General features: G+C 40.0%; 3 protein-coding genes and 1 pseudogene across 5 annotated transcripts in view; 2 read left to right on the forward strand and 2 right to left on the reverse strand.

Moving 5' to 3' along the window:
• Nucleotides 1-26,947, forward strand: part of BEX3 (brain expressed X-linked 3) — a 296,936-nt gene that overhangs the window by 150,971 nt on the left and 119,018 nt on the right. The window lies entirely within an intron of this gene.
• On the reverse strand, nucleotides 18,075-19,722 carry TCEAL8 (transcription elongation factor A like 8). 2 transcript variants are annotated; one of them, XM_059910619.1, is made up of 3 exons: nucleotides 19,616-19,722; nucleotides 19,143-19,214; nucleotides 18,075-18,529 (listed from the first exon to the last, which is right to left on the reverse strand). In XM_059910619.1, exon 3 carries the CDS (start codon nucleotides 18,485-18,487, stop codon nucleotides 18,134-18,136), a length of 354 nt encoding a protein of 117 aa, XP_059766602.1. In that variant the 5' UTR covers nucleotides 18,488-18,529; nucleotides 19,143-19,214; nucleotides 19,616-19,722; the 3' UTR covers nucleotides 18,075-18,133. The 2 variants fall into 2 exon arrangements, with proteins under 2 accessions (XP_059766602.1, XP_059766603.1); XM_059910620.1 differs by lacking the exon at nucleotides 19,143-19,214.
• On the reverse strand, nucleotides 23,066-23,831 carry LOC132357145 (GMP reductase 1-like; annotated as a pseudogene).
• The window catches only part of TCEAL7 (transcription elongation factor A like 7), a 63,633-nt gene continuing 59,889 nt past the window's right edge, over nucleotides 23,204-26,947 (forward strand). Inside the window, exon 1 of the mRNA XM_059910070.1 lies at nucleotides 23,204-23,334. The gene's annotated coding sequence lies outside the window, so the exon portion shown is untranslated. The remainder of the gene's footprint in view (nucleotides 23,335-26,947) is intronic.

Below are 26,947 nucleotides of genomic sequence, written 5' to 3' on the forward strand. Positions count from 1 at the left end.
TACTGACCTACAGAACTGTGAGCTAATAAAAGGCATTGTTTTAATCTGCAAAGTTCATGGTAATATATTACACAGCAGTAGAAAATGAACATAACCCCAAGCATCTTTAGTGCACATTTCCCACAAACACAGACATTTTCCAGCATAACCACAATACAATTATCAAAATCAGAAATTAACATTGATACATTACTACCATCTAAACTCAGACCTCAGTGGATTTTTAGCAGTTATTCTAACAATGGCAAAAGGATCCAGTTCAGAATCACTGGTTGCATTTAGTTGTCATGTCTATTATTCTTCAGTATAAAATATGCCCTCAAGTCATGACTTTCATGACGTTATAGTTTAGTTATTTTTTACATTGCCTCTCAATTTGGGTTTGCCTGATATTTCTTCTTGAGTGGATTCAGGTTATGCATCTTTGGCAGGAATATCACAGAAGTGTTGCTGTAGTATTTTCTTTCTATCCTATCAGGTTTGTGAGGAGCCTCTTCAGACTGACCTCTGTGTCCTTTTGGTATGCCTCCCCCCATCATTTTTTGAGCACTTTGCTTTCTGGCACAGCAAAATGTTCCAGGCCCATTGTGTTCTTTACCTGCCCCATCCATGTAATCACACATTTCTCCAAGGAATTCTTGTTCTTTTTATTGAATAATGGTATTTAGAAGACAAGATACGGATACTAGGTGTGCTTATTGCTATTGGGGTGCTGGGCTCCCAGGCTCTCTGGGAGAAAGAATTAGAGTGAATTAGAATTAGAGTGGAATTAGACATATTTGTATGTGTATACATACACACACAGACATATGTACTCACACATATATATCAATACATTCACACATTTACATCTATACAGGGGCATACCTCAATTTGCTGTGATTCGAAGACACTACTTTTTTACAAACTGAAGGTTTGAAGCAACCATGCGTCAAGCAAGTCTATTGGCACTATTTTTCCAACATTTGCTCACTTCATGTCTCTGTCACATTTTAGTAATTCTTGCAATATTTCAAACTTTTTCATTATTATTATATTTGTTATAGTGATCTGTGATCAGTAATCTTTGCTGTTACTACTACGACCCACTGAAGGCTCAAATGATAATTTACATTTTTTTAGCAATAAAGTATTTTTAAATTAAGGTAGGTACTTTTTTTAGACATAATGCTATTGCACACTTAAGAGACTACAGTATAGTGTAAACATAACTTTATATGCACTGGAAAACCAGTGTGACTCACTTTATGCAATATTCCCTTTATTGTGGTGGTCTGGAACCGAGCCAAAAATATCTCCAAGGTATGCCTGTATTCCTTTAATTATGTGTATCATAATGTATTGAGCCAATCCTCTACTCATGGGTATTTGTGTTGTTTTCAAATTTCAATATTATCATTATTGTTCTAATTGACATCTGTATACAAACCCCACTCCATAAAGGTTGTGCTTATATATTACTCCCACCCACAGCATATAATAGTTCTATTTACTAACACCCAAACAAGCACAGAATCTTATCAGCCTTTTTAATCTTTTCTGATTTGATTAGACAAAAGAAGGATTTCTTTTGTTTTTGTTTGTAATTTTTCTGTTGTTAGTTGAGTTTCCATTTGTTTATTGGCCCTTTATGCTTCCCTTACTGTGAATTTCCCATTCATATCCTGAGCCCATTTTGCTATTGAGTTGTTAGAGCCACTCAAATATGATTAACTCCAAATCTATAATACATGTTGTAAATATTGCATTGCATTGCATTGTTTATATGTATTTTAACATGCTTTATGATGTTATTTTGTTTTAAGGCATTTATAATATTCTTTATGGAATTTTCTGATTACAGTAATAATACATGCTTATAGGAGAAAAAGAAAAGGAAAAGAAAATTTGAACATGCTAATAGGAAAAACATTCAAACACTAGAGTATGGTAATAACTTTTCTAATATCCTAAAGTTAAAAACATTAAATTGGCCCAGAGGACACAGCAAGACATAGTTGTTAAGAACTGTGACCTTAGATATAGGCAAATTGGGTTCAGTTCTTACCTTGCACAATTCGCTTAACTCCTTTGTCCCTCAGGTGCCCTGTTCGTAAAAAGTAATTCTAATGTATTTCAAATAGTTATTGTTAAGATTAATTTATTTCATTAATTTATTCAACAAATTTATTGAGTACCTACCAATTACTATTTTAAGTCAGTAGTTCTTAAAGTGTAACGGCCAGACCAGCAGCATCACCTAGGAACTTGTTAAAATTGCAAATTCTCATGCCCCACTCCAGACTGAATCAGAACTCTGGGGTTAGGCCTCAACCATCTGTGTTTACAAGTCTGCCAGGTGATTATGATGTGCTCTAAGGTTTGAGAACCACTGCTCTAGGCACCAGGGTTATAATGGAGCCCAAGACAGACAGAAGAAACAGATTGAAGGTTACAAATATGAAGCACTTGTCTCATAAGCACTCAATCAGGACAGCCCTGAGAACCAATAAAATGACATTATGTACTATCTTTTCACTATGCTTTTCTAAGCAGGAATTTTCCAAGCACATTTGTTCGTCCACCAAACAGCATGAACTTCTGGAAAGGGAGATGGAGGTTGCAGTACTCCACTATTGCACTAGTTGTAATAGTTGTGGTGAAATTATGGTAAACATTCAACCCAATAACAAGAACAAGAACAAAAGCCAAATATCAAAGGAAAGGGCTTTTTAAAAATTGATCCCAAAGTAGGTAGGAGTGGTACATTCCTGCCTTGATGGGGTGTTTAATATGTGTAAGATATTTAGATAGTAATGTACCTTAGTAGGCACTTAGGAGACCAAGATGACAAAAGATATCTTTGTTTTAACTGGGCACAATATATGGGAAAATAATGATACTTAACACAGTACTTAGCCTTATAGATTGATTTGTGGGATATAGATTGTGTGAGAGTAAGGAGTGTAATGTTCCAGCTTGAACTTAGTGGGCCTCTATAAAATTAACAAGTTCAGATAAGTCTCCTGACCTGGAAGAGTGGCCTTAATAGGAGAAAATATAATGATTTGAACTTAACGAAACAGTGAAGCAGACAGAGTTATGCATGTCAGAGTGGCAAAGCAGGAGCAATCCTCACTATAGTGTGGTGCCTGTTGCTCAAATTTAATTCCTTCCCCACCTCCCTAGCCCCCAATGCATTCATCATAAAAAGGAGGTGCCTGTAAGTTAAAATAACTTTGTGTTTGTATGTATGATGCATCAGGGCCCAAGCAACAGTACCTATCTGGGTAAATACTAAAGTGGAGAGAAAAACATTTTTTGTATTTTTTGCATATCTGTATTTTCTCATTTTCCCAAGAGAACATGTTTTACTTGTGTCACAAAAATTAATAAAATGTTTTAAAAGAAAAAATTGAAAATTATTAAAATAACAAGTCAGTTGATACACACACACACACACACACACACACACACACACACTACTTTTCAACCTGCTTTATTCACAGTACAATATATAATGACTTTTTTTCTGTGAAAATTGGAAAAAAATCCCCTACTAAAATGCAAACTTGCATATAGAATCACAAGACAAAATCCAATGAGATACTGCTAACAACAGGAACATGTAAAACCAGTACCATCTCAGTCTCCCAAAGCAATAGAAATAAAAACGAAAATAAACAAATGGGACCTAATCAAACTACAAGCTTCTGCACAGCAAAAGAAACCAGAAACAAAATGAAAGGCAACCTACAGAATGGGAGAAAATATTTGCAAACGATGTGACTGACAAGAGCTTAATTTCCAAAGTATACAGAAAGCTCATACAACTTGACAACAAAAAAACAAACAAACCACTCAAAAAATGGGCAGAAGACCTAAAGAGACATTTTTCCAAAGAAGAAATACAGATGGCCAATAGGCACATGAAAAGATGCTCAATATTGCTAGTTATTAGAGAAATGCAAATCAAAACTACAATGAGGTACCACCTCACGTGGGTCAGAAAGGCCATCATTAAAAAGGCTAAAAATAACAAATGCTGGAGAGGGTGTGGAGAAAAGGGAACCTTCTTACACTGTTGGTGGGAACGTAAGTTGGTGCAGCCACTGTGGAAAACAGTATGGAGGTTCCTCAGAAAACTAAAAATAGAATTACCATATGATCCAGCAATCCCATTCTTGGGCATATATCCAGACAAAACTATAATTCAAAAAGATACATGCACCCCTATGTTCACAGCAGCACTATTCACAATAGCCAAGACATAGAAACAACCTAAATGTCCATCAACAGATGAGTGGATAAAGAAGATGTGGTACATAAGTACAATGGAATACTACTCAGCCATAAAAAGGAATGAAATAATGTCATTAGCAGCAACATGGATGCAACTAGAGATTACCATACTAAGTGAAGTAAGTCAGGAAGAGAAATACCATATGATATCACTTATATGTGGAATCTAGAATATGACACAAATGAACTTATCTATGAAACAGAAACAGAATCAGGGACAAAGAGAATAGACGGGTGGTTGCCAAGGGGGAGTGGGTGGGAGAGGGTAGCAGCAGGAGTTTGGGATTAGCAGATGCAAACTGGTATATATAGAATGGATAAACAACAAGGTCCTACTGTATAGCACAGGGAACTATATTCAATATCCTGTGACAAACCATAATGGAAAAGAATATGAAAAGGAATGTATATATATGTATAACTGGGTCACTTTGCTGTACAGCAGTAATTAACACATTGTAATTCAACTATACTTCAATAAAAAATAAATTAAAAAAATAAAACCAGTACCATCAAAAGTTCAAAAATAAGATGAGCACAGTTATAACTAGAGAATGCCACCAAAAATAAAAGTCAGGCTCTAATTATATAGGAAAAAAAAGACTTGAAGGCAAAAAGCATTAAATCGGGTATGGCTGCTTCCTGGACTGTCGTTGCTTCCAATGCATTACTCTAAATTTATTTCTTAATCTTTTTTGTCTCTTCCAGACACTTTTCTATTGTGTTGTTCATTCCATCACCCATCTGCTTTCTTGAATCAAGTAAAGGGGTGTAAAAGTATCTCTCATCCTGTAATTCAGTCCTCTGTTCTCTTCAGTTTCTTTCTTGCCTTTCTCCCATACCCAAAGGGCACGTCTAGATTCCCTCAGTCTCTTTCCACAATTTCCCCTTTAGTTCTTTCTATGAGTCTTCTTTTACTGACTGAGGGGAAAGTAGGAGCAGTGTGAAGTCCTAGTTATGTTCTGGCCTGGGCCATATCCACTCCTTCAGCCCACCAGCACCAGGGGCTCCAGTCCGGGGCACTGTGTCATACCTACCTGCCCCAATCCCAAGCAGTTTCCTCCTCCCTTTTCCCTCTCGGACTGAGACACAGCTAATGGACATTTGGACCTGCATACAGATGAGAGACAGTGTGGTATGGCAGTGCTTGGTGAACAGACCAGTATACTAGACAAGGGTCTCCTTTAAGACTGGCCTACACCATCTCTTCAAGTCTCAAATCTCCCGCTCCCTGCCCTGCCTCGCCCCCACCCCCAGCCATGAAATACCCACCTTATTGGAGTAGGGAATTCGTTTTAATGATTTCTTAGTCTTTGTTAATGCACTGTGCGCCCCTAGATAATCATTTGTTTTACCTCCTCCCTCTTCATTTCAAGACTCATCTCCGTGTTTATCCACCGCTTCCCTGTAGACAGGCTGTAAAATCAACGAATTATTTCCAAACTATTCCCAAGTCTCTGTGTTCCCTCCTTCCCTCCTGACCCTTCTTCTCCAGCCCTTCCTTCCATCCCAAAGCCCATCATTTTTGTTCCAAAAGGTTAAAGAGGTGTCGATGAAACAGGCCCAGACTGACTTCATTCTTTGCCTTCCTTCGCCTCCACGCACCCACTCATGCCACCACCAACGCAGAGTTCCTGGTCTAATTGCTCACACAGACCTGCTTTGTTCTGGGGAAGTGTGTTCATCCCCCTCCCTCTCTTGGCCAGATGCCAGCCTCCCTCAATGGAAAAGGGGAGTGAGCCTGTTGAAGGACATCTTGGATATTTCCAGATTGGAGTGATGATGAATAAATCTGCTATAAACAAAAAAAGAAAGAAAGAAAGAAAAGGGGAGTGAGTACTGCAGAGAAAAAGACCTGAACTAGAGGGACTTATGCACACCTTGGCTCCTGGTCACAGGAGGTCCTCGCGTCATTACCGAGCTTGCCAACCGCCCCACCCCCCTCAACTGGCTCCGAGGACCCCCACCCACCTTTCAGCCAGCAGGCTGTGCATCAGGAACTCCCACCACACTCCTGCCACATACACACTCACAGAGACCGCGCCCTTCCTTACACCCATCTGTATGGGGAGCCCCGTCGGTGCACTGCCCTGTCATTCATTCCGGTCCTCACCAATCTGAGGAACTACAAGTGGCATCACAGCCTGAGGTTGGAGTTTCCACGTCTCTGGTTACTAATGAAGGTCTCCAACCACTTCCCATCCTTACTCCCACCAGGCCTTGGCCTTTTCTGCTTTTCTGTCCTCTGCCTCTCCTGCCACCTCCCTCCCTCCTCCTACCTTTCCCCCCCAACCACCAATGCCTACCAAGTAACTTGCTTTTGTCATGCAAGGTGGCAGGGATCTAAAGTGTGATTTTTACTAATTCTCAAGATTTTTCTGCATAGTTTCTTTTTGAAATCATAAATACAATAAAGCTATTTTTATTTGGGAGGAGAAAATGTTTTTTGTTTTGAGATTGTCAACATTCCTCCAGCTCCAGATTCAATTTTAACATTATTCTTTTCCCATTTCTTGGTCATTGGTTGTTTTAAGTTCTACTTTAGAAACTTTAGAAAGAACCAAGGGATTTGAAAAACAGTTTGAGTTTATGCTCTTCCAAAGAGGTAACTTATCATTAACTTTGTAACCATAATTCACTTGCATGTAAATGATACCTGAAAATTTTAAGGGGATTAGGAAGGAGAGAGACCTTAACAGAGAACGTGGTGTTATTATCACAGTCATCAAGTAACTATTAAAGTAGAAAAAGATTTTTCTGCCATCTCATATCCTCAACAAACTGCATTTTTACCTGTTTGTTCCCAAATGTATATATGTATGCAACACACATATACATGTACGGCAGTCCAGATGGATGCATTCTTTATTAACAGTGCAGGCCTTGGCATCAAGCCTCATATAGTCTCTTACATTGCTAAACTGAGCTGGACAAACTAATACAACTCCTCTAAAAAATAACATTGAGTTTTGGTTCATCTCCACATTAAAACATTTATTAACTACACAATAATAGCTATAAATCATGCTTACACATGTGGCTCTCCAAAACTACCATCTATGAAGTACTTGCTATGTACCAGGTACATTGTTGCCTATTCACCTCTAACCCTCACAAAAGTCCTTTGAGGTATAGTGTTATTGTCCCAATTTTACAGACAGGGAAACTTAGGTATATAGTTTTAAAAACTTGCCCAAAGTCACACAGCTCTTAAGTGTAGAACTGAATTTGAATCCAGATCTGTTTGACACCACCACTTGTGGTCATAGCCAGTAAGCTATACTGTAGGCCCCCTGAAATATTGGTATACCTTACAGTTCTTTCTAGACCTTTTTTTCATTCTCAAAATGTTGCCTATTGCTACTGTAACAAATTACCACAAACTTAGTGGCTTAAAATGACAGAAATGTATTCTCTTAGAGTTCTGGAGGTCAGAACTCCAAAGTTTGAGTTTTACAGGACTAAACTAAAGGTGTTGGCAGGACTGGTTCTTTCTGAGGGCTCCAGGGGAGAACCCATTGCTTTCCTCTTCCAGCTTTTAGTTGGCTGCCTGCTATCTTTGGCTTGTAGTTGCACCATTATACTTTCTGCTTCCATTATCACATTGCCTTTTCATCTTCTGAAGTCAACTCTCCCTTTGCCTCCCTTCATAAGGACACTTGCAATTGCATTTTAGGGGCCACCTGAATAATCCAGGATAATCTCCCCATCTCAAGATCTTTAACTTAATCACATCGGCAAAGTCCCTTTTACCATATAAGGTAAAATTCACCTGTTCCAGGGATTTAAGACCTAGATACTTTTGAGGAACATTGTTCAGCCTACCACAATGTTCAAATAATCTTATTATTTTTACTTTCATATAAACATTGACTCCCAAATCTGTGTCTCTAGCTTATATCTCTCTTTTGAGCTCCATATTATTTTATCTAACTTACTTTTGGACTTTTCCACCTAAATGTCCTACCCTGAACTAAGTGTTTTCTCAGTTCTTCTCTCTCCACACCCAAAATCTCTCTCTGGGGTCTATAGCTAAATTAATGGCACCAGGATTCAGCCAGTTCCCCACACCAGACTTTCTTTTAGTGTCCCCATGCAATCAGTCACCAACACCTGCTGCTTATCCTCCTTTAAACTACTGTAACAGCCTCCCTTCTGTTCTCCTGTCGACGAAAAATTAATCAGTCCCTCTAAGAAAGAAATGGAAAATTTTATTCGAGCCAAATTGAGGATTATAACCCGGAAACAGCCTCTCAGAAAGCTCTGAGAACTGTTCCACCCATAAGAGGTCAAAGCGCGGTTATATGTTTTTGAGACAGAGGGCTGTACATGAAATGACGTATTATTGACAGATCTAAGTGTACAAAGTGAGTAGTGGATCTTGGGTTGTCATGGTCCCTTACAAGATCAAGAAGGAATGTTATCTTTTAAAGAGTTGTCTTATTGGTGCTAGGAGAATGTTGCTCTTTATGGATGAGCAGGTATTTCTGCTGATGGGGAGGTTTGGTCAATGCATAATATAGATATACAATGCACAGTAGAGGGGAGAGAGGAGGCCAAAGGGCAGAGAAAATTTTTTATGTTTAAATTTTTCTTGTCTTACCATAAAATATGAATTTTATTTCACACTTCCTACCTGAAGAATTGCCCCATCCCATAAAAGGATGATTCCAGAATTCCATACAGGAAGATGTCACATTTAATAATCCTTAAAACAACCCTATGAAATCAGCATCTCTTTGGGAAATTCTCATTCTGCTTTTGCAGAATTCTCAAAGATAAGAAGAACCTGATGTGTAGAGAACGTTTTCATGTATTCTCATATCAACTTTTAGCTGTTACTGGAGATGAACGCCATTTGTGTAATGTTTAGAAGATGAGAGTAAAATGTAGCTCTTGGGGGGCAACGTTATGTCCTGACAGACCACTATACTATAGCTCTGGTATATTTCTAGTCTGAATCCAGTTGCACCTTTAGCCCTTGTGTAAATACGGAATACAGTACTCTTGTTTTGGATTCTTTTGCTCTACTCCCATCCTTGCTACATCTTCATACCCTGTTACTCCATTCCTAGCATTCTTATGTTTCCTTCCACTCACTTTCTGAACACTTGCTCCGGGGTTCCAGACCACTGTTTTCCTCCTGCACTGGATGGTGATTGAATGGGACAGGGCCGACGTTGATCCCTGTGACTCTCTTTTTCTGATACTTTCACTGCTGGCAAAGCAGCTCGCATAGTCTGTCCACATCAAGATCTGATACAGTACTACGGGTTTTTCTAATTAAACTACATTCTTCTTTTTGTCTTAATGTTAAGGTTGCTCCTAGTCAACTTTAACTGGATACTTAAATGTTCTCAAGTCCCTAACTCTCTTCCTCCCACAGGAGTCTGATCATATTCATGATGTGTAGATATTGCTATTTTAACTCTCACAAAAAAATTTTGGTGACATGTGGTGGTCTGTCCCAACAAGCTGGCCTATGGAACGATTTCCTACACTATTTGCAGAAGCAGAGTTCAGCCTGCTGTCCCTGTCTTTGTGTTCCTCTAAAGTTGTTTGTATAACCTATCACCTGTGGACAAAGAATGTCACCTGTCATTTCAGTAAACAAAGAATGTTGCCGCCAGCAAGCCGTGTGCAGCCACCCCTTAACAGTGCACCCTGAGGGGAATTCAGGATGGAAAAGAAAAACAAGATATAGGCCCTAGATAATTAAGATACATATCTAAGGAATAATTTCAATGAGCCCAGATTCGTGCATCTTCCCATACATAGGATAGTAAAATCATTAACTTGAAATGTCTGGTTTTATTTTGTCTTGTTTTGTTGTGATTAGCAGTAATCTCTCATTCCACTACATATTTTCTGGGGGTTTTTTTCAGCAAAAACTCTTATATATCCTGGCTCCTCCCTTGCCTCTTCAGAACGGTTCCTCATAGCTATCTGAGAGGCTGTCTCTTGGGCTATAGTCCTCAGTAAGGTCCCCGAATAAAACATAGCTCATAAAGTTTAGGTTGTTTTTCTTTAGTCGACATACCTCATGCTTGAAGATAACTAAATTTGTCAATCTTGATTCTAGATTCCCATTCCGCCACCTTTTCTTCTGGAGAACTGACCAGGTATCTCTGTCTTTCCCCAACCATCACTACCACCAACTTTTTATTTTGAAAAAATTCAAACTTACAAAATATTTCAAGAATAATAGAGTGAATGCCCATATACTCATTCCCTTCATCTAGATTAGACTCACCAATTAATATTTTCCAATTGCTTTCTCTCTCTTGTTATATATTTTTCTATCTTTCTTTCAATGCTGAACTATTTTAAGTTAATCACAGACTTTATAATACGTCAGCATTTTGTCTCCTAACAACAAGAACAGTCTCCTAAACAACCACAATACAATGATCACATTCAGGAAATTTAGTCTCGATATAATACTATTATCTAAACTATAGTCCTTATTCAAACGTTATATTTGGTTGTCATGTCTTTTAATCTGTTTTAATCTAGAACATTTCTCTAGTCTTCTTTCAAGGCATTGACATTTTGGTGAGAATGTAGGGCAACTGAAATTGTCAAACATTGCTGATATGAGTACCAAATGGTACAGGAAATTTGGAAAACTGTTCAGCGATTTCATATAAAATCAAACAGTTGCTACTTCTATGCCCCAGCAATTTTACTCCTGACTATTTACCCAAGAGAAATAAGGACGTATATGCACCAAAAACTTACACAAGAATGTTCATAGCAGCTGATACTGGAATGGAATATTTATAAATGGAATATTTCCTGCCATATCAGCAAACAAAGGGTGTCACAGTCATCAACAATTGCAGCCCTCCAAGGTGAGCCAGTGAGCCCTGAGGAAACTCAGGATGTGAAAACACAGGATACTGGCCCCAGAGAGCTGAGGTGCATATCAAAGGAATGATTTCAGTGAGCCCAGACTCTTGCACCTTCCCATACACAGAAAAGCGCTAAATTCCTTAACTTGAGATAACTGGTTTTCTTTACAAAACTTCTATATAATCTGGTTCCCCGCCTTGCCTCCTCGGAGCAGTTTCTCAGTTACCTGAAACTGTCTCCCCGGCTGCAGTCCTCATTTTGCCCCAAATAAAACTTAACTCACAACTCTCACGTTGTGCATTTTAAGTCAACACAGCTATATTTATAATAGATTAAAAATGGAAACAACTCATATGTCCAGAACATCTGAATAGAAAAACAAATTGTTGTATATTCACGCTATGGAATACTACCCAGCAATGATTTTAAAAGAATCAACTGCCAATACACACAACTATAAGGATGAATCTTAAAAAACATTATATCGAGTAAAATGAGTGGCAGATGCTAGACACAAAAGAGTACATGCTGTATGATTCCATTTATCTGAGATTCTACAACAGATAAAAATAATATAAATTGATAGAAATAAGCCGAGTGATTACTTGTGGGGGGAGGGGGACTGGGAAGAGGACAGGAAACTTTTTGGAGTAATGGAAATGTCCTATTTTACACTCAATAGTATTCACTTAAGATCTGTGAATTTCACTGTATGCAAATTTTACCTCAATTTTTTAAAGTGTGTAAATCAGAATATAAGCATCATGAAGGCGGGAACTTTGTTTTGTTCACTGCTGAGTCTCAGGAACTAACGAAGGGCCAGGTCACTTAGCAAGAGCTCAGTAAACATTGGGGAAAAAAGAAGCAGGCCTTGGAAATCATCTAAATCAATGGTATTCAAATGCATAATGGAGATTTTGAATCTCAACTTTAAATAGTATAGGTATGTCTTGCATTTGAAACTTGATATTATTGATCCACTTCTTGCCTTACTAAGAATCCTTTTGATCACTTACAAAGGTTTTGAAATTTAAAAAAATTGCTATTACAGCAAAAGTTTCTCTGACTCTAACCCTTTGCTTTTCCTGCTTTTTCATACGTTCTCCACTTTACATGGTGAGCCTCCAGGATTAAGGGATAAACTGGCTAAAAGTGATGAGTATGTGTCCATGTAGGGTTATGCCCATATTGTTGGATAATGTTTATCTTAGTCCAAGTGGTCAATATCAGCAGGCAGTTGAAAATAGAGTTTCAGGAGAAAAGTCTGAGATGGATAAATTGATTTTGGCTGACACATAGTTGGCAACCAGTAAGTATTTGTTGAATGAGTAAATAAATGAAATTAAATTTGTGAGTCTCTAGCAAATTCAACTGAGTGTATATCCTTCCAATATTTTGCTATACCTGTACATTTTTTAGCAGAATTAGGAATCATTTTCATAATGTTCTTTGAAATTTTTGTTTATTGCTATTTTATTTTTGAAAAATAAGATCATTTTAATGGGAGAATATTTAGAAAGTAATTATGAAATGCCACCTTGTGACCAAAGACAGAAATCCAGCATAAATTTAGCTGACAAGGGAGAGTGGCAAGGAGGTAGCATAGAGAGGGGAAGTTTCTCAGCCAGGACCCACAGAGTTCTGACACTTATGCCAGGTTCTCCTCAGAAGTAAGGGAACAGAAAGCAAATGAGGAACTGCAAGATCCAACAGCCCCTATCTCAGCTAAAGAGAAAGGAGGAACAGAATTATACTATTTTCACCTTCACGACTTTTTTTTTCTAATTATAAAAACTGAACATGCTCATTGAAAATGTTAAAATTGGAAACAGAGAGAAGGATAAAGATGAAGTTATAAATTTCCTGTAATAACACCATCTAGAAATATTCACTTCAAATATTTTGATATTTATCCTTAACCTGTGTTTGTGTTTTGCAGCTGGCTTTTTCACAAAACAGTATGTAAGAAACAGCTTTCCATGTCAATGATACATTTCTAGATTATATTTTGTCATTCCTGACAGCAACCTCATGATTTCACATTTTCTAGCACATAACTAAATAAAATGGAAATGTGAAGGGAATTTTTTCTCATCCTACAATACAGAAATGGCACCAGAGTTCATAAATGATGTAAATGTATATAGAATGCAATTATTTCTTTTATAATTCCAAATGAATGACAGTTTTTCCTTTTAGTTTATGTACTATTTGTTTCTTTTAGGCAAGGGAGAAGGTTGGATGAAAGGAATGAGCACAGACTTTTGGGGTTCCTATTTGAGTATTATCTCAGCATTATCTGATGATAATGATGATGACAATGATAATGACAACACTGATGATAATGATGATCAAAGATCTAACATTCTCTGAAAGCCATTATATGCCAGGAATTTCATAGTTTTCTGCATTATTTCCCACTACAGTCTTGTGGGTTATACTCATTTTACAGATGAATGAACCAATCTGGCCTCACACTTCTTATAAGCAAAGAATCCAATTCTAGCCAGTGTTTTCTGATTATACTGGGTCCACCCTTTCAGATGATGGATTTCCAAGGCTTCGCCAGTGATTGTTACAATCCTGCATAGTATGACACCTGTGCCCAACAGGAATCCATTGGTTATTCACTCAGTACTATCACTTGATCATAATGGTGATGATGATGATAATTATGATGATAACAGCAATGATGGTAATGGAAAGGAAACTTTATTTTTGATCTAAGAGTTTTATGTGCGGGCACCCCATGGGTCTCCAAGAAAAGATCACATACTGTAAAGGGAAGAGTCCAGATTGGAACCCAAGTTTATCTGACTCTAAGGTCATATACTTAACCACTTTGCCTTCCTAAACCCAAGAATTTGAATTTCATCTTCACCTTATTGCCCAACCAGAAAAAGTGGTAATGATTTCTCAGATGACAGACATAAAGAGCAAGGGTCACAATGGCATTGCTTCCTCCACGATCAATGCCTGCAAAAGCATCTTTGTACCAATTCATAACTTGACTGCCCTGGCCCCCAAGTTGTGGGCTAGGACTACAGCGCATGGGGTTGTTCAAACAGGAGGCGACACCCCTTTCCTCCTGAGCTGTAGGGTCACATGTCTTTGCAAGCTTCCTCTACCTGGGCTCTCTCCTCTACCTCTGGGTCTGGACTGACGCAGACATCAGAAGCACTGCATCAGGCACACACAGAACTAAAGTCACTACAGAACCACCCAAACAGGCCCAGACACAACAGAGGCCCTTCTGGAAGTCTGAGCAAGGTGGGTGGGAGAGGCATGACGGAGATCTTGTCTAAGATCTATCCCCATTTTCACCCCAATTGTTTTGGGAGCGATTTCACTGGACACTGAGAGAAGGGTCAGCCCTTCCTGCTTTAACTCTAAGTTACCTGATCAGATCCAGTTCAGACAACTGCTTGGCCAAAGACTATCAAAACCAACGTTTTCAGTTAGTGAATTTTGAAGTCTTATCTTCTTCCTTTAAAAAGTTCCCATCCTTAGGTAGGTAAATTCCTAGGTATTTTATTCTTTTTGATGCGATGGTAAATGGGATTGTTTCTTTAATTTCTCTTTCTGATCTTTCATTGTTAGTGTATAGAAATGCAACAGATTTCTGTATATTAATTTTGTATCCTGCAACTTTACCAAATTCATTGATGAGCTCTAGTAGTTTTCTGGTAGCATCTTTAGGATTATCTATGTATAGTATCATGTCATCTGCAAACAGTGACAGTTTTACTTCTTTTCCAATTTGGATTCCTTTCATTTCTTTTTCTTCTCTGATTGCCATGGCTAGGACTTCCAAAACTACGTTGAATAAAGGTGGCGAGAGTGGGCATCTTCGTCTCATTCCTGATCTTAAAGGAAATGCTTTCAGCTTTTCCCTGTTGAGTATGATGTTAGCTGTAGGTTTTGTCATATATGGCCTTTATTATGTTGAGGTATGTATATACATACAATGGAATATTACTCCATTAAAAAGAATGAAATAATGCCATTTGCAGCAATATGGATGGACATGGAGATTATCATACTAAGTGAAGTAAGTCAGACAGAGAAAGACAAATACCATATGATATTGTGTAAATGCGGAATCTAAAAAAAAATGATACAAATGAATTTATTTACAAAACAGACTCATGGACTTAGAGAATGAACTTACGGTTACCAGGGGGAAGGGTGGGGGGAAGGGATAGATTGAGAATTTGGGATTGACATGTACACATGGCTGTATTTAAAATAAAATGCCTTTCCATAAAAAAAAATAAAGCTTTTCAAACAGTGAAAAAAAAAGTTCCCATTAAGCCCCCTTGTGAAAGAAAAAGGGGGTAAAGGAAGTCTAGTGCTCTGACCTGCAATGGGGACAGTCATTGCCCTCCAGGTATGTATGTCCAGGACAGCCTGGCCTTCAGCCTAGAAGAGTCTGGTGCCTGCTGCAGGCTAGAGCACAGAAACCAAAGTCAGACCACCCTGGAGAGGGGTGTGTCTTGGGGGAGCCCTTCCACATCCTGCCCCAGCTCCAAACCTCAGTGCCAGTGGACTGGATTCATCCCATCTTATAATGCTGGCAAGTGAGTTCCTGGACCTTCATCTCACTCCAGCCTGACCAGCATCCATCAGGCTGCCATAACCTTGAAGAATGGGCTGGTGACATGAAGACTCCCCCAAAATGGCATCACACAGAGAAAAAATTTTCAAAAAGCCAAAGAGCACAGGGATGGCTCATTGTTTTCTGAGCTGATCACAGGAGAACTTTAATATCTTTTACTCATATTGGAAGGAGTGAATGCATGGCCAAACATTTTCTTGATGGTGTTCCGTCAAGAAAAATGCATCTTATATAGTTCCCCACCTTGACTTTTTATCTTGTCTTTGTTAAAAGGAATCTTTAAAATTTTATATATAAACCTGTCAACCTTTTCCTTTAAAAGTTCATACTTAAAAAGATAAATGCTGTTATAGGCTTCTACTTCCTGAATTTCAGTTAAAGTTCACCAGTATTTTCTTCTAATTATTTTACTTTCATATTTGTAATAATGGAAAGCATACTGTATATACCAGTTGTCCTCATGCTTCAGTGTATAGCATCAGCACCTGGAGGAGTTTGTTACCTGTTACTTCTACAGCCCACCTCCTGGCAGTAAGTCTCAGGTGGGGCCCAGAAATCAGTATTTTAAAGATCCAGGTGATACTGATGCAGGTGATTATGCAAGGCTTTGATAAAACATTTGGAGTGCAATCCATCCCATGAACTGTTTCTTTCTGGAATTGCTTGTCATAATACTAGAAAAAAAAAGACTTGTGGAAGATTATTGAGTCAATAGCAGAATTTGGACAAACCTACTGGCTCCTTAGCAATAATCAATCAAGAAATCAATTAAATATTGAAACATGATGTGTTACAAGTAGGTGGGATATCAGGAGGAAAAGATAGTCTTTGATCTGTAGGGAAAATATAATTCCTAACATTTACATAGTAGCCATTCTATTTTAAGTGTATTTATAAAGTTTTTGCCTTTCCAAGTTTTGTTTTTTTTTTTCACTTATCAACTGGGGATGGGATGGGGTGAAGGGAACTGTTCCCTTAGATCTGTTTCCTGTATTGCTTTGTGCAATTTATGCATATTCTGAGTCTTCTGAACCAGTAGGGCAGGCCTGACAGGAGCCTTCAGGGAGAAATCATCCCACAAGAGAAAGAAGACAAAACCTCAGTTCTTAGACTTCGAGCAGCAACTCTGACTGTAGCATGACATGTTTTGCTCAAATTTGAACCCTGGTCCAACCCCCAAAATGGACTCATCATGTCTGACTCCTATGGAGGAAGTGCCCTGTGGCTGAAAATGGAAGGGGCTGTGTTACTAAAAACTCTGCTAAACACTGTGGCCCAAGCAATCCTGGAACAGTCCCCACCTGTGTTAAGCATCACTGTAAAGCAGAGAGAAAAACTTCAGAAGACAGAGTGGGGGTTCAATGCACTGGGGACTCCAGGAAACTCAGTGGGGGCTTTGGCACTCAAGGACTCCAGTGCACCACCAGCAGCAGCAGGGCCAGCAGAGAGCAAAGGGCCCAGGAGAAAAGGCCGCGCGGTGCCCAGCAGGCCTGGCAGGTCCCAGGGGAGCCAGGGGTGGGGCTCAGCAGCAGAGGCCTGGCATGGGAGTCCCCACCTCCCTGCCTGTTGGACTTGCTCCTGAGCGCAGGTTGAGTCATGCCAGGACCCTCCCTCCCTCAAAACTCATGTTCTGTAGTGGGTTGGGGTTCTGTATGCATAGGTGGGAACAAGAGCCCACCAAGCACAGCTCAGAGTCACCTCATTTCTTCCCCACAGCAGCCCTGTGAGGCAAATGTTTTCCCATGAAAAGACTGAGTCTTAAGCAAGTGTATCTGTAATAACTGCCAGTTTTATTCCTCTGGCTAAGAGATCCAGAGGTAATTTGAGGTTTACATTTTTTTTAATAGTTCTTTCATCAAGAATTTAGGTGCCCCCATTGCCCTTATAAGCTGGTTGCAAATTATTTGATTGACTCTTAATTATAAAAAAAAATTAATTCTTTTTGTATGTGTGACGTGTTCATTAAAAAATACATATAAGCAAAAAGAAAAAAACTCACACCACACAGAAATAAGCACAGTTAAATTTTTGATATATGTATGTATGTATACACACGCACACGCACACACACACAATTTGAGATTTTCTCCTACATATGTGAGCTGATACTAAATATGCTGCTTTGTAACCTGTTATGTTTTACTTTACAATATGGAATGAACATATTTTCATGCATATGTGTGAAACTTCCCAATTGAAAAACAGACCTGGAGAATGTGTCAAAATACAAAATCCAGATGCTGGTAATAAGGACACTACCTAAAACAAAACTCCACCAGATGATTAAAAATAAAACAAAAGTCAAAGATACATCAGAAAATGCTAACAGAAAGAAAGCAGGGGCCAGATTTTAATATCAGACAGAAAAAAAAAAAGAATTCAAGGCCTAAAGCACACAGGATAAGGACGGCTGCGTGAATGTCTTTGTTTCCAATGCATCATCACAAACTTGTTTCTTACTCTTCTTATCTCTTCCCTAAGCCTTTCCAACTCATCTACTCCTCTTATCATTTCTTCTGGGTCCAAATGCCTAACCGGAGTGTCCTCTTTATATCCCTGACCAGGCTGAGTCAGCCCTCCTCTAAGGTTTCCTTCTGCTTCCTGGCTTACACCTTCTTCAGAAGGTAGAGGATTTCTTTCTGCCTCCTGTGGTACAGCTTCCATAGGGCGGTCTTCCTCAGCCTTTGGCATGTTCTGTGCTTTTCCTTCATTTTCTTCACAAGACTTTTGCATGTTGAGTATTTTTCTCTTATTTCCTTCCTGAATAAATTAATCCTGGAAAACAAAGAAACAAAACGACTAGATGCCAGGCAAATGGACCAGCAGTCAGAGCATGGGTTTCCATAGAGACTGGCCTCTTCACATTCAGGTCCCTAATTGTCAAAGTTTTCCAACTACAGAAGACTAGATCCTCAGGCTCCGAACTCCCCTGGCCCCACCCCTTTCTCCCCCTCCCCGCTCTCCCCCTCCAGCTCCAGCTCCATCTTCTCCGCTCCCGCTCCAGCCCACCATTTCCCAGCAGGCCCTGCTACAGACCTCTCCTAGCACCGAAACGGGAGCAGCGCGGAAGCAATTAACCCCTCCCTCGCCTCGGGTCTCCAACACTCCCGCCCTTTTGGGCTTTCCCAAGCCATTCCAACCTCCTGCCTCTCACCTGAGACCTGCTGGTCCGGTCTCTGGCCTCCCCTCCCCCTTCCACGTCTCTCCAGTCTCCTCCCCCCGCCCCCGCCCCATTTCCGTTGCAGGCTCTGCACAGGCCTCCGGCGCTTCAACCGGATGGAGAGAGGCGGCAGCGACCCCGGGATGGGCTTTGGTGTCATCCGCACTCACACCCCCACCCCCACGGCCACCCCCAAGGGACCTGAGGCAATTCCAGCTTTACACTGACCTGCAGGGATCCAGGGGATTTTCCTCCCTCTTCCCTCACTCGATTTGGGTCGCTCCCAAAAGACCAAGAGTCCTGCAGACAGGAGTGCTTGGTGAGCAGGTCAGTACCTGAATCACGGGTCCCTTTCACGATTCTAGGCCTTGTTCGTCTAAAGTTTCCCCACGTCCTCATCCTCTCCCTCCTTTTAAGGCAACCCCGCCCTCCTTCCCCCGTGCCCACCGGTTCCCTGCAAGCAGGGAGTGGGAGACAAGTTATTTCCAAATTGTTTCTATGTCTCTCTCTCGGGACCCTCAATTGGCTACCCTTCTCCCTCTCCACCCCCACCCACCCCCAAACAGCCCCAAATTTCCTGCACAAAAATGAGAGTTTGGCGGAACCGTAGTGTTGGGAAAGCGGTACCGGCCACGCTTGGTTTCTGCTCTCTGACTCCTAGGCCCCAGGGTCCCGAACGGAGCGCCCACCTTTATACTGACCTGAAAGGATCCGGGGCACTTTTCTCCTCCAGCAATAGGGAGCTGCTACAGGGAAACAGGCCCTGGACTATAAGGACTTCTGCACACGTCGACTCCTGGTCACGTGAGGGTCGCGTCATCAATGAGCTCGAGTCTTCGGTTACCCCTCCCATTTAACACTGCGGCCCGCCCCCTGCGTTCCCTCCACTTGATACTGTCAATCTTTTTTCGTGTTTGCCAATCAGAGACAACAAAACTGGTATCTTGTCCCTGCAGTTTCTACTCGTTTTTCTCGGGTTACCAGGGAGAATCAGCCTCTCGGGGTAAATCGACCATTTCTCCTTCTTCTTTGGGGAATCATCCCTTTCTCCTGCTTCCAATTTCACCTCCACGCCTCCCCCAAGGTCCTTCAGTCCACCATTTCCCTTGGAGTCCTGTCTAGCATTAAAATGGGCGAAGGTGGTAGATGGGGGCGGGAGGGCAGCTAGAAAAGAATGTGGGAGTGAGGGTGTGGGATTTTTTTTTACTAGTTCTCTAGAATAGTTTTCTGCTTTGTGTAATGTTTTAAACAATCAGCATACTTTTTAAAAATGATTTTTAGAAAAGAGATAGTACATAAGCAATATTTGACACAATATGGAGGACAAATTAGTTACATGAATTTTTAAGACTTTGGAAAAGTTTTCTAATGGCTGCAAATGAAATGACAGTTTTCACAACATATTGATCTGTTAGAAAAGGTTTTTAAAATCTTATTAAAACAGCGCCTTTAAAAACTAACCCCGAATTAATCTGTGGGAAGAGGCCCAGTTTTCTCTTGTTAGCAATTTTATGTAAGTAATCCACTACTTTTTCTCTTTCTGACTGAACTCAAGTTATCAAGTATTAGATGTCTGACCTTTTCATGAGGACTGCTGCATGGCTTCCGCTTGAGTTTTAAGTGGAGGTTTCAGGCACACTGCCTCTTATGTCCTCTGTAGGATCCAGTGCCTTGCTAATCAGATGAGTCTATAAAGGAGTCAACTTTACTTTGGAACTCAAAAAAATGTGTTGGAAAATAACTCTCATACATCCTTGAAACACTCAGAAAGGAGAGAGTTCCCTGTATCTCACCATTTGTTGTGAGGCTTTTTAGCAGGTGGAATTTTTGTTCATGCATGCCACTCTTGAGATATTCTGATATCATTCACTTTGATCCATTAGAAAAGAGAACTATCAACATGCATAATTGTTATGATCAGAAAGCAGAGAGGACATCATTGCAGTAAAAATATTAGTTAAAAGAGGAAATTGATGTCCCCGCAACCCAGAATCCACTGGTACTTGGAGGTATGTTGGTGCCGGGAATGGCAATCTGGCCAGTGGAGCCAGCTGGAGAGTCAGGGGAAGGAGGCAGAGAGGGGTGTCTTATCTAGGATGGTCACGGTGGGATGCGGTAGCCAAAAACAGAGCCCACCACCGAGATAGCAGGGTTGGAAAAAGTATTTTTGCTGTCTTTAATGTTTTATCATTTATATTTAAGCATGAAGAATTTATTCCACAGTTGATGGATACATTTCCTATTATTCGAGGGAGAGTTTTTAATATAAATATAGCTACTGAATTATAAAGATGTAACCATTAACTACCACAAAATATTTCCATCCTTTCAGATGTTATATTTAACAGGGGACAACTGATATTTTTATAAAATTATTATCATATAGCGAAATTGACTCTTTTTTGGGTGTACAGTTCTGTGAAGTTTAAGAAATGTATAGATTTGTGGAACTACCACCACAATCAGGATACAGTTCAATCACCCCCCAAAAAACTTCCTCATGCCACCCCTTTGCAGTCATACCTTACCCCCTTTCCTGAACTCTTGGCAACCTCTGATCTATTCCCAACGCCTATCTTTTGTCTTTTTCAGAATGTTACATAAATGAAATCTACAACATGTCACATTTAGAGACAGGCTTCCTTCACTCCGCCTAATGCCCTGGAGATTCATCATTTAAGCTGTTTCACGCATTAATAGCTCATTCTTTTCTCCTTACTGAGTAGTATTCTGTTATATGGATGTTCCGGTTTATTTGTCCATGTACCCTCAGTAGCACATTTGTGTTGTTCCCAGTTTTGAGTAATAATGAAAAGAGTTGCTATAAACATTGCTTCAAACTGGACTACTAGGGTAACCTTTTCTCCGACCTATCTACCTTCAGGCCTCCCTCTCTGTCTTCAATTTACTTTGCACATTACCGTCAAATTAAACTTCACTCTTTCTTATTTTCAACTTGTCATTCTCCTGCTCAGAGGCCCTGGATGGCAACCCCACCATCTGTGAATTAAATCCTACTTTCCTCATCCTGACATTCAGTGTTGATCAGAATTGAGCCACACTTGTCATCTACTTCTCTGCCCCATCCTAAAGGAACTCTCATACACTATGCCCAAGTATGCCTTCTTCTCTCTCTTTGTCTTTGCATGATATGTTCTTCCACCTGATTGCACTCCTCTTCCTCCTAGATCCTGGTCCTGCTCATTCTTAGGGACCTAGCCTTCATCACCCAGCCTCTAAAGCCACCCCAGCTGGAAGTGATCTCTCCCCCACCCCACCCCATCAATGCTGCACGTAGGGTCTGCACCCCTCATATTGCCCTTAGCAAAGGTTGCCTTTTACCTTTCCCCTTTCCTGTGTGTTTGTGTTTGTGTTGGGTGGGGGTTATCTAACCAGGCAGATGTTCAGATGTGGGTTGATGGAGAGTGGGGGTCAGGCTCCAGCTCTCATGCTGCTTGAGTGGCTCTTGTGATTTTAAACAGTGCATCTCCCAGAAATCTCAGAGATTCAGAAGGAGCTGTATGCCAATTGGCTCACAGACGAACCTTCTTTCTGCTTGCACAAAAATTGGAGCAGAAGTTTCATTGTCCCCCTCCTCTGCTTATTCTGCTTACAGATAGTCAGAACAACCCTAATACCATTTTTATGGAGCTACTGACAGAGGATATTGTCCTGTTTTCCTAAATAGTCATAAGAGAGAGATCAGTCAGCTCACTGGTGCACACCTTACCGAGAGCCAGATGGTACAGGCCTTTACCTTCATCCTTGTCCCTGAGCAATTTCAGTGCATCAATATAGCATTCAGCTGCCTTTGAAATTAAGTTAATCACAGTAGCTTTTTAAATGTAAGATTTTTGGAGACAAGAGCATTCTTGTCAATTAAAAACTTTTTAAAAAGGAATGAAAAGGGGGCACAAATTGATTTAAACAATGAAGACATAAATTCTGGAGAGTAGACACCATGTACCTCTGACCCAATCAATATTCTGTTTTTATACACCAAGAGGGCACTGGGGATAGCTCCAAAGTCTAAAGCCTTTCAAGTGGTGTGAGGGGAGGAGAAAGGAGCTCTTATACAAGAATATGATATCCAGAATATTGTTTTCTATGTTCTCTTTCGAAGTCATTTCCTGAGGCTCTGTATTCAGCAACTACTGCATATTTCTTACTGCTCTTTCAAAGCTCATCCCATAGAATAGCTTGAGAGGGCTATTTCTCTCCCTCGTTTCTCTAGCACGCTGTCTATGGCTTGAAAACATCCCTCCCAGTATGGCAAAATCTGCTCCAGATCCAAAGGTTTGGCTGCCGTACATGGACTCAAGCAGTTGTCTTCTGAGATGATTTGCCCCTTTGGAGTGCAAGCAGACCCAACACATTTCGTCACTTTGCTCAGCTGCGGGTAGTCCACTCATGTTCTGAGGTAAGTGGTACACACAGAGCCCAGGCTGATTTCCACTTAGATTGTAAGTCTCTGCTTCAGAAAGTAAACTCTTCTACCATCCCTCCTGTCACTACGTTCCCTGACATTTGGAAATTTGGCATGCATAAGTTTCCAAAGGTCCACAAACTCTTCAGAATAGCCACTGGCCACATCCAAGCAAATGAACTTAACTTGAAGCACAACTTTTCATCTCTTCCAGATAATTCTGCCCACTTCCTGAACTCACAGCTAAATGCTGCACACATTGTGGATTATTGTGGCCAAGAGTTTCTAGTTATCCAGGGCATAATGCTTATGAATTGCTGTGAACCTGAAATGCTGTGTCATAACCACTGCCATTTCATATGTCCCCATGGTGTCTATGTTGACCACAGTAATAGGAATCCTTGAGTTGGTCTGCTTAGACTTTCTTACTATGTGACAGAATGCTTAAGATCCACCTCAGCTAGATTCTTGAGATTGCTTTGCTTAAGCATTGAGGTTCATATCTATGTAGAGCATCTTGCTAGGTTGCGGAGAGGCACACTTCAGCTGTACTACAGCTTGGACCAGGCAACTTTTTTCCTGTGGCAAAAGCAGAGTTGTTGGGGAGAGAGTGCTGTTGTTGCTGGCTAGGTGCTTTTAAAAATTAAGTTTATAATGGAAATAAAGTCTTTGCTGACCTCTTGATTCTGCCTTAGTTGCCTGCACTCTATTTACCTATCCTAACTCTTTCATCCTGTTTTGTTGACTTTCTGCTTTGTATCCCTTACTTATCTGTAAGTGCCATAGGACAAAAACCTTATCTGGTTCAACTTTGTAACCACTCCAATGTTGAAAGTTCAAGTTGGTGGAAACGATTTAAATTTTCGCTAATATGGGAATGGTTAAATAAATTATCCACACTGTGGAAATTGTGCAGATATAAAAAGTAATGAAATAAAAAATGTGTAGTGACATCAAATTATATTGAAGTTATATTTTTGAGTGAAGAAAGTGGCAGAAGAGTATTTAGAGAATACCGTTCCACGCACATACACATAATGCATACATATATGTGCATGCAACTAGTTTATTAAGTAGTTCTAATTTTCTGGTATAAACATGGAACAATTTTATTTTTTCCAGTAATTGCTGTCAACTATGGTCTGTCAAATCTTCTGTTTCTCACTGAATAATGAATTCGTTTAATGACATTTCAGTTTGTTTCCTCAACTATTCAATCACTTTCATTCATTAAGAGAGTTTTGTTTTGGGTTTTTGAAACTCAGTCTGGTTTATTTTTTAAACTTTTTGTTTTGAAATAATTTTAGTTCTAAAGAAGATAGTACAAAGCATTTCTGTAAACCCTACATCTAGCTTTGCCTAATACCTGTGGTACATTTATAAAAACAAAGAAATTAACATTTGTGCAATACTATTAACTAAATTACAGACTTTATTATTAAGATTTCTCCAGGTTTTTCACTACTGTCTTTTTCCTGTCCCAGGATTCAATCCAGGATACAATGTTGCATTTGGTTAACATGTCTCTTTTTTTTTTTTAAATTTATTTTATTTATTTATTTATGGCTGTGTTGGGTCCTCGTTTCTGTGTGAGGGCTTTCTCTAGTTGTGGCAAGCGGGGGCCACTCTTCATCGCGGTGCGTGGGCCTCTCACCACCGCGGCTTCACTTGTTGCGGACCGCAGGCTCCAGACGCGCAGGCTCAGTAACTGTGGCTCACAGGCCCAGCTGCTCTGCGGCATGTGGGATCTTCCCAGACCAGGGCTCGAACCCGTGTGCCCTGCATTGGCAGGCAGACTCTCAACCACTGCGCCACCAGGGAAGCCCTAACATGTCTCTTTATTCTATCACAGTTTCTCAGTCTTTCCTTATTTTTCATAACCTCCACACTTTTAATGAGTGAGGTATTTTGTAGAATGTTCTTCAATTTGGGTTTGTCTCACGTTTTCTTATAATTACATTGGGGTTATTGATTTGAAAGAATATCACAGAGTTGAAGTACCCTTTTCATCACAGTGTCAGGATTACATGACATCAACATGACTGATCACTTGTGAGGTTAACCTTGATCATTTGGTTAAGATGAGTCTGCCGGGTTTCTCCACTTCTAAAGTTACTGTTTTTCTCTTTTCGTATTCTGTTTGTTAGAAGCAAGTTACTAAGTCTAGCCTACACTAAAGAGGAAGGGATTTAAACTCTACCACCTGGAGGGAGAAATATCAAAGAATTTGTGGATATATATCTGAAAACAACCACAGTAATTGACAAATATTTGGGGTTAGTTGATTTGAGACTATGCAAACATTCTGTGGATTTTGCCTGCAACAATTATTACTGTGATGTTCTGATGGTAACTTTTTATATCCCTCATTTCCTTCTACATTTAGTATTTGAAATTATTATGTAAGAAAGATTTCCACTTCCCCCATGTATTTATTCATACGATTATTTGTTTCTATCAGTGTGACTCATGAATTTTTGTCTTCGGGGTTATAATACAATACAATCATTTGGGTGTTTTTGCCCAAATTTTCCAGCCTTGGCAATTGGGAGCTCTTTCAGGTCAGCATACATTTATTCTTTTTCTGCTTCCTTACTTTCTGGTGCTACAAGATGTTCCAGATTCATCTTGTATTATCCTTTTCCCAGCCTAATAATCAGACATTTCTCTGAGGAGTCTTGGTTACTTTTATTGGATAATCATATTTAGTAATTAAGATCTGAATGCAGGGTATTCTGGTTGCTACTGGGGTGTCATTGCTTCTCAAACTTCTAAGCTGATAGAGCAAGGAGATAAATGCCTGTAATATTAAGCTGTATATACACAATCTCTACATTTATTTATTGTGTATATCTGTAACTATCTGTCTCTCTATAGATATAGATGATATACAGATACACACACACACACACACACACACACACACAAGTTCATACTGATACATGTGACTCTAATCCATTACCACACGTATCCATTAAGCTTTCTCTCCTCTTATTATTTTTTGTTTATAAATTTATTTATTTATTTTTATTTTTGGCTGAGTTGGGTCTTCGTTGCTGCATGCGGGCTTTCTCTAGTTGCGGCGAGCGGGGGCTACTCTTCGTTGCAGTGCGTGGGCTTCTTATTGCGGTGGCTTCTCTTGTTGCAGAGCATGGGCTCTAGGCACACAGGCTTCAGTAGTTGTGGCACGCAGGCTCAGTAGTTGTGGCGCACGGGCTTAGTTCTGCGGCATGTGGGATCTTCCCAGACCAGGGCTCGAACCCGTGTCCCCTGCATTGGCAGGTGGATTTTTAACCACTGTGCCACCATGGAAGCCCCTCCTCTTATTTTTAATTTCTATCTCTGACAGTGAGAAACCTGGTTCTCCTTTATGCATAATTTATTTACTTATTTATTTAACTCTAGTATATAGTTAAAGTAGTTTCAGAACTTCTATCATGTACCCCTGTGAGAAACAAATTTCCCCACCAGAACACAGCATTTCTGTATAGTTCTTTTTGTCTTGACCCTTATAATATCCAGTCACTTTTTCAAAGCAACTTAGGTCAGCTCTTTTTTTTCCCTACCCTTTTTATTGAAGTTATGGCATACATCTATAATACAGGAG

Source organism: Balaenoptera ricei, chromosome X (assembly GCF_028023285.1).
Source record: "Balaenoptera ricei isolate mBalRic1 chromosome X, mBalRic1.hap2, whole genome shotgun sequence".
In the NCBI taxonomy this organism is placed as follows: Eukaryota; Metazoa; Chordata; class Mammalia; order Artiodactyla; family Balaenopteridae; genus Balaenoptera; species Balaenoptera ricei.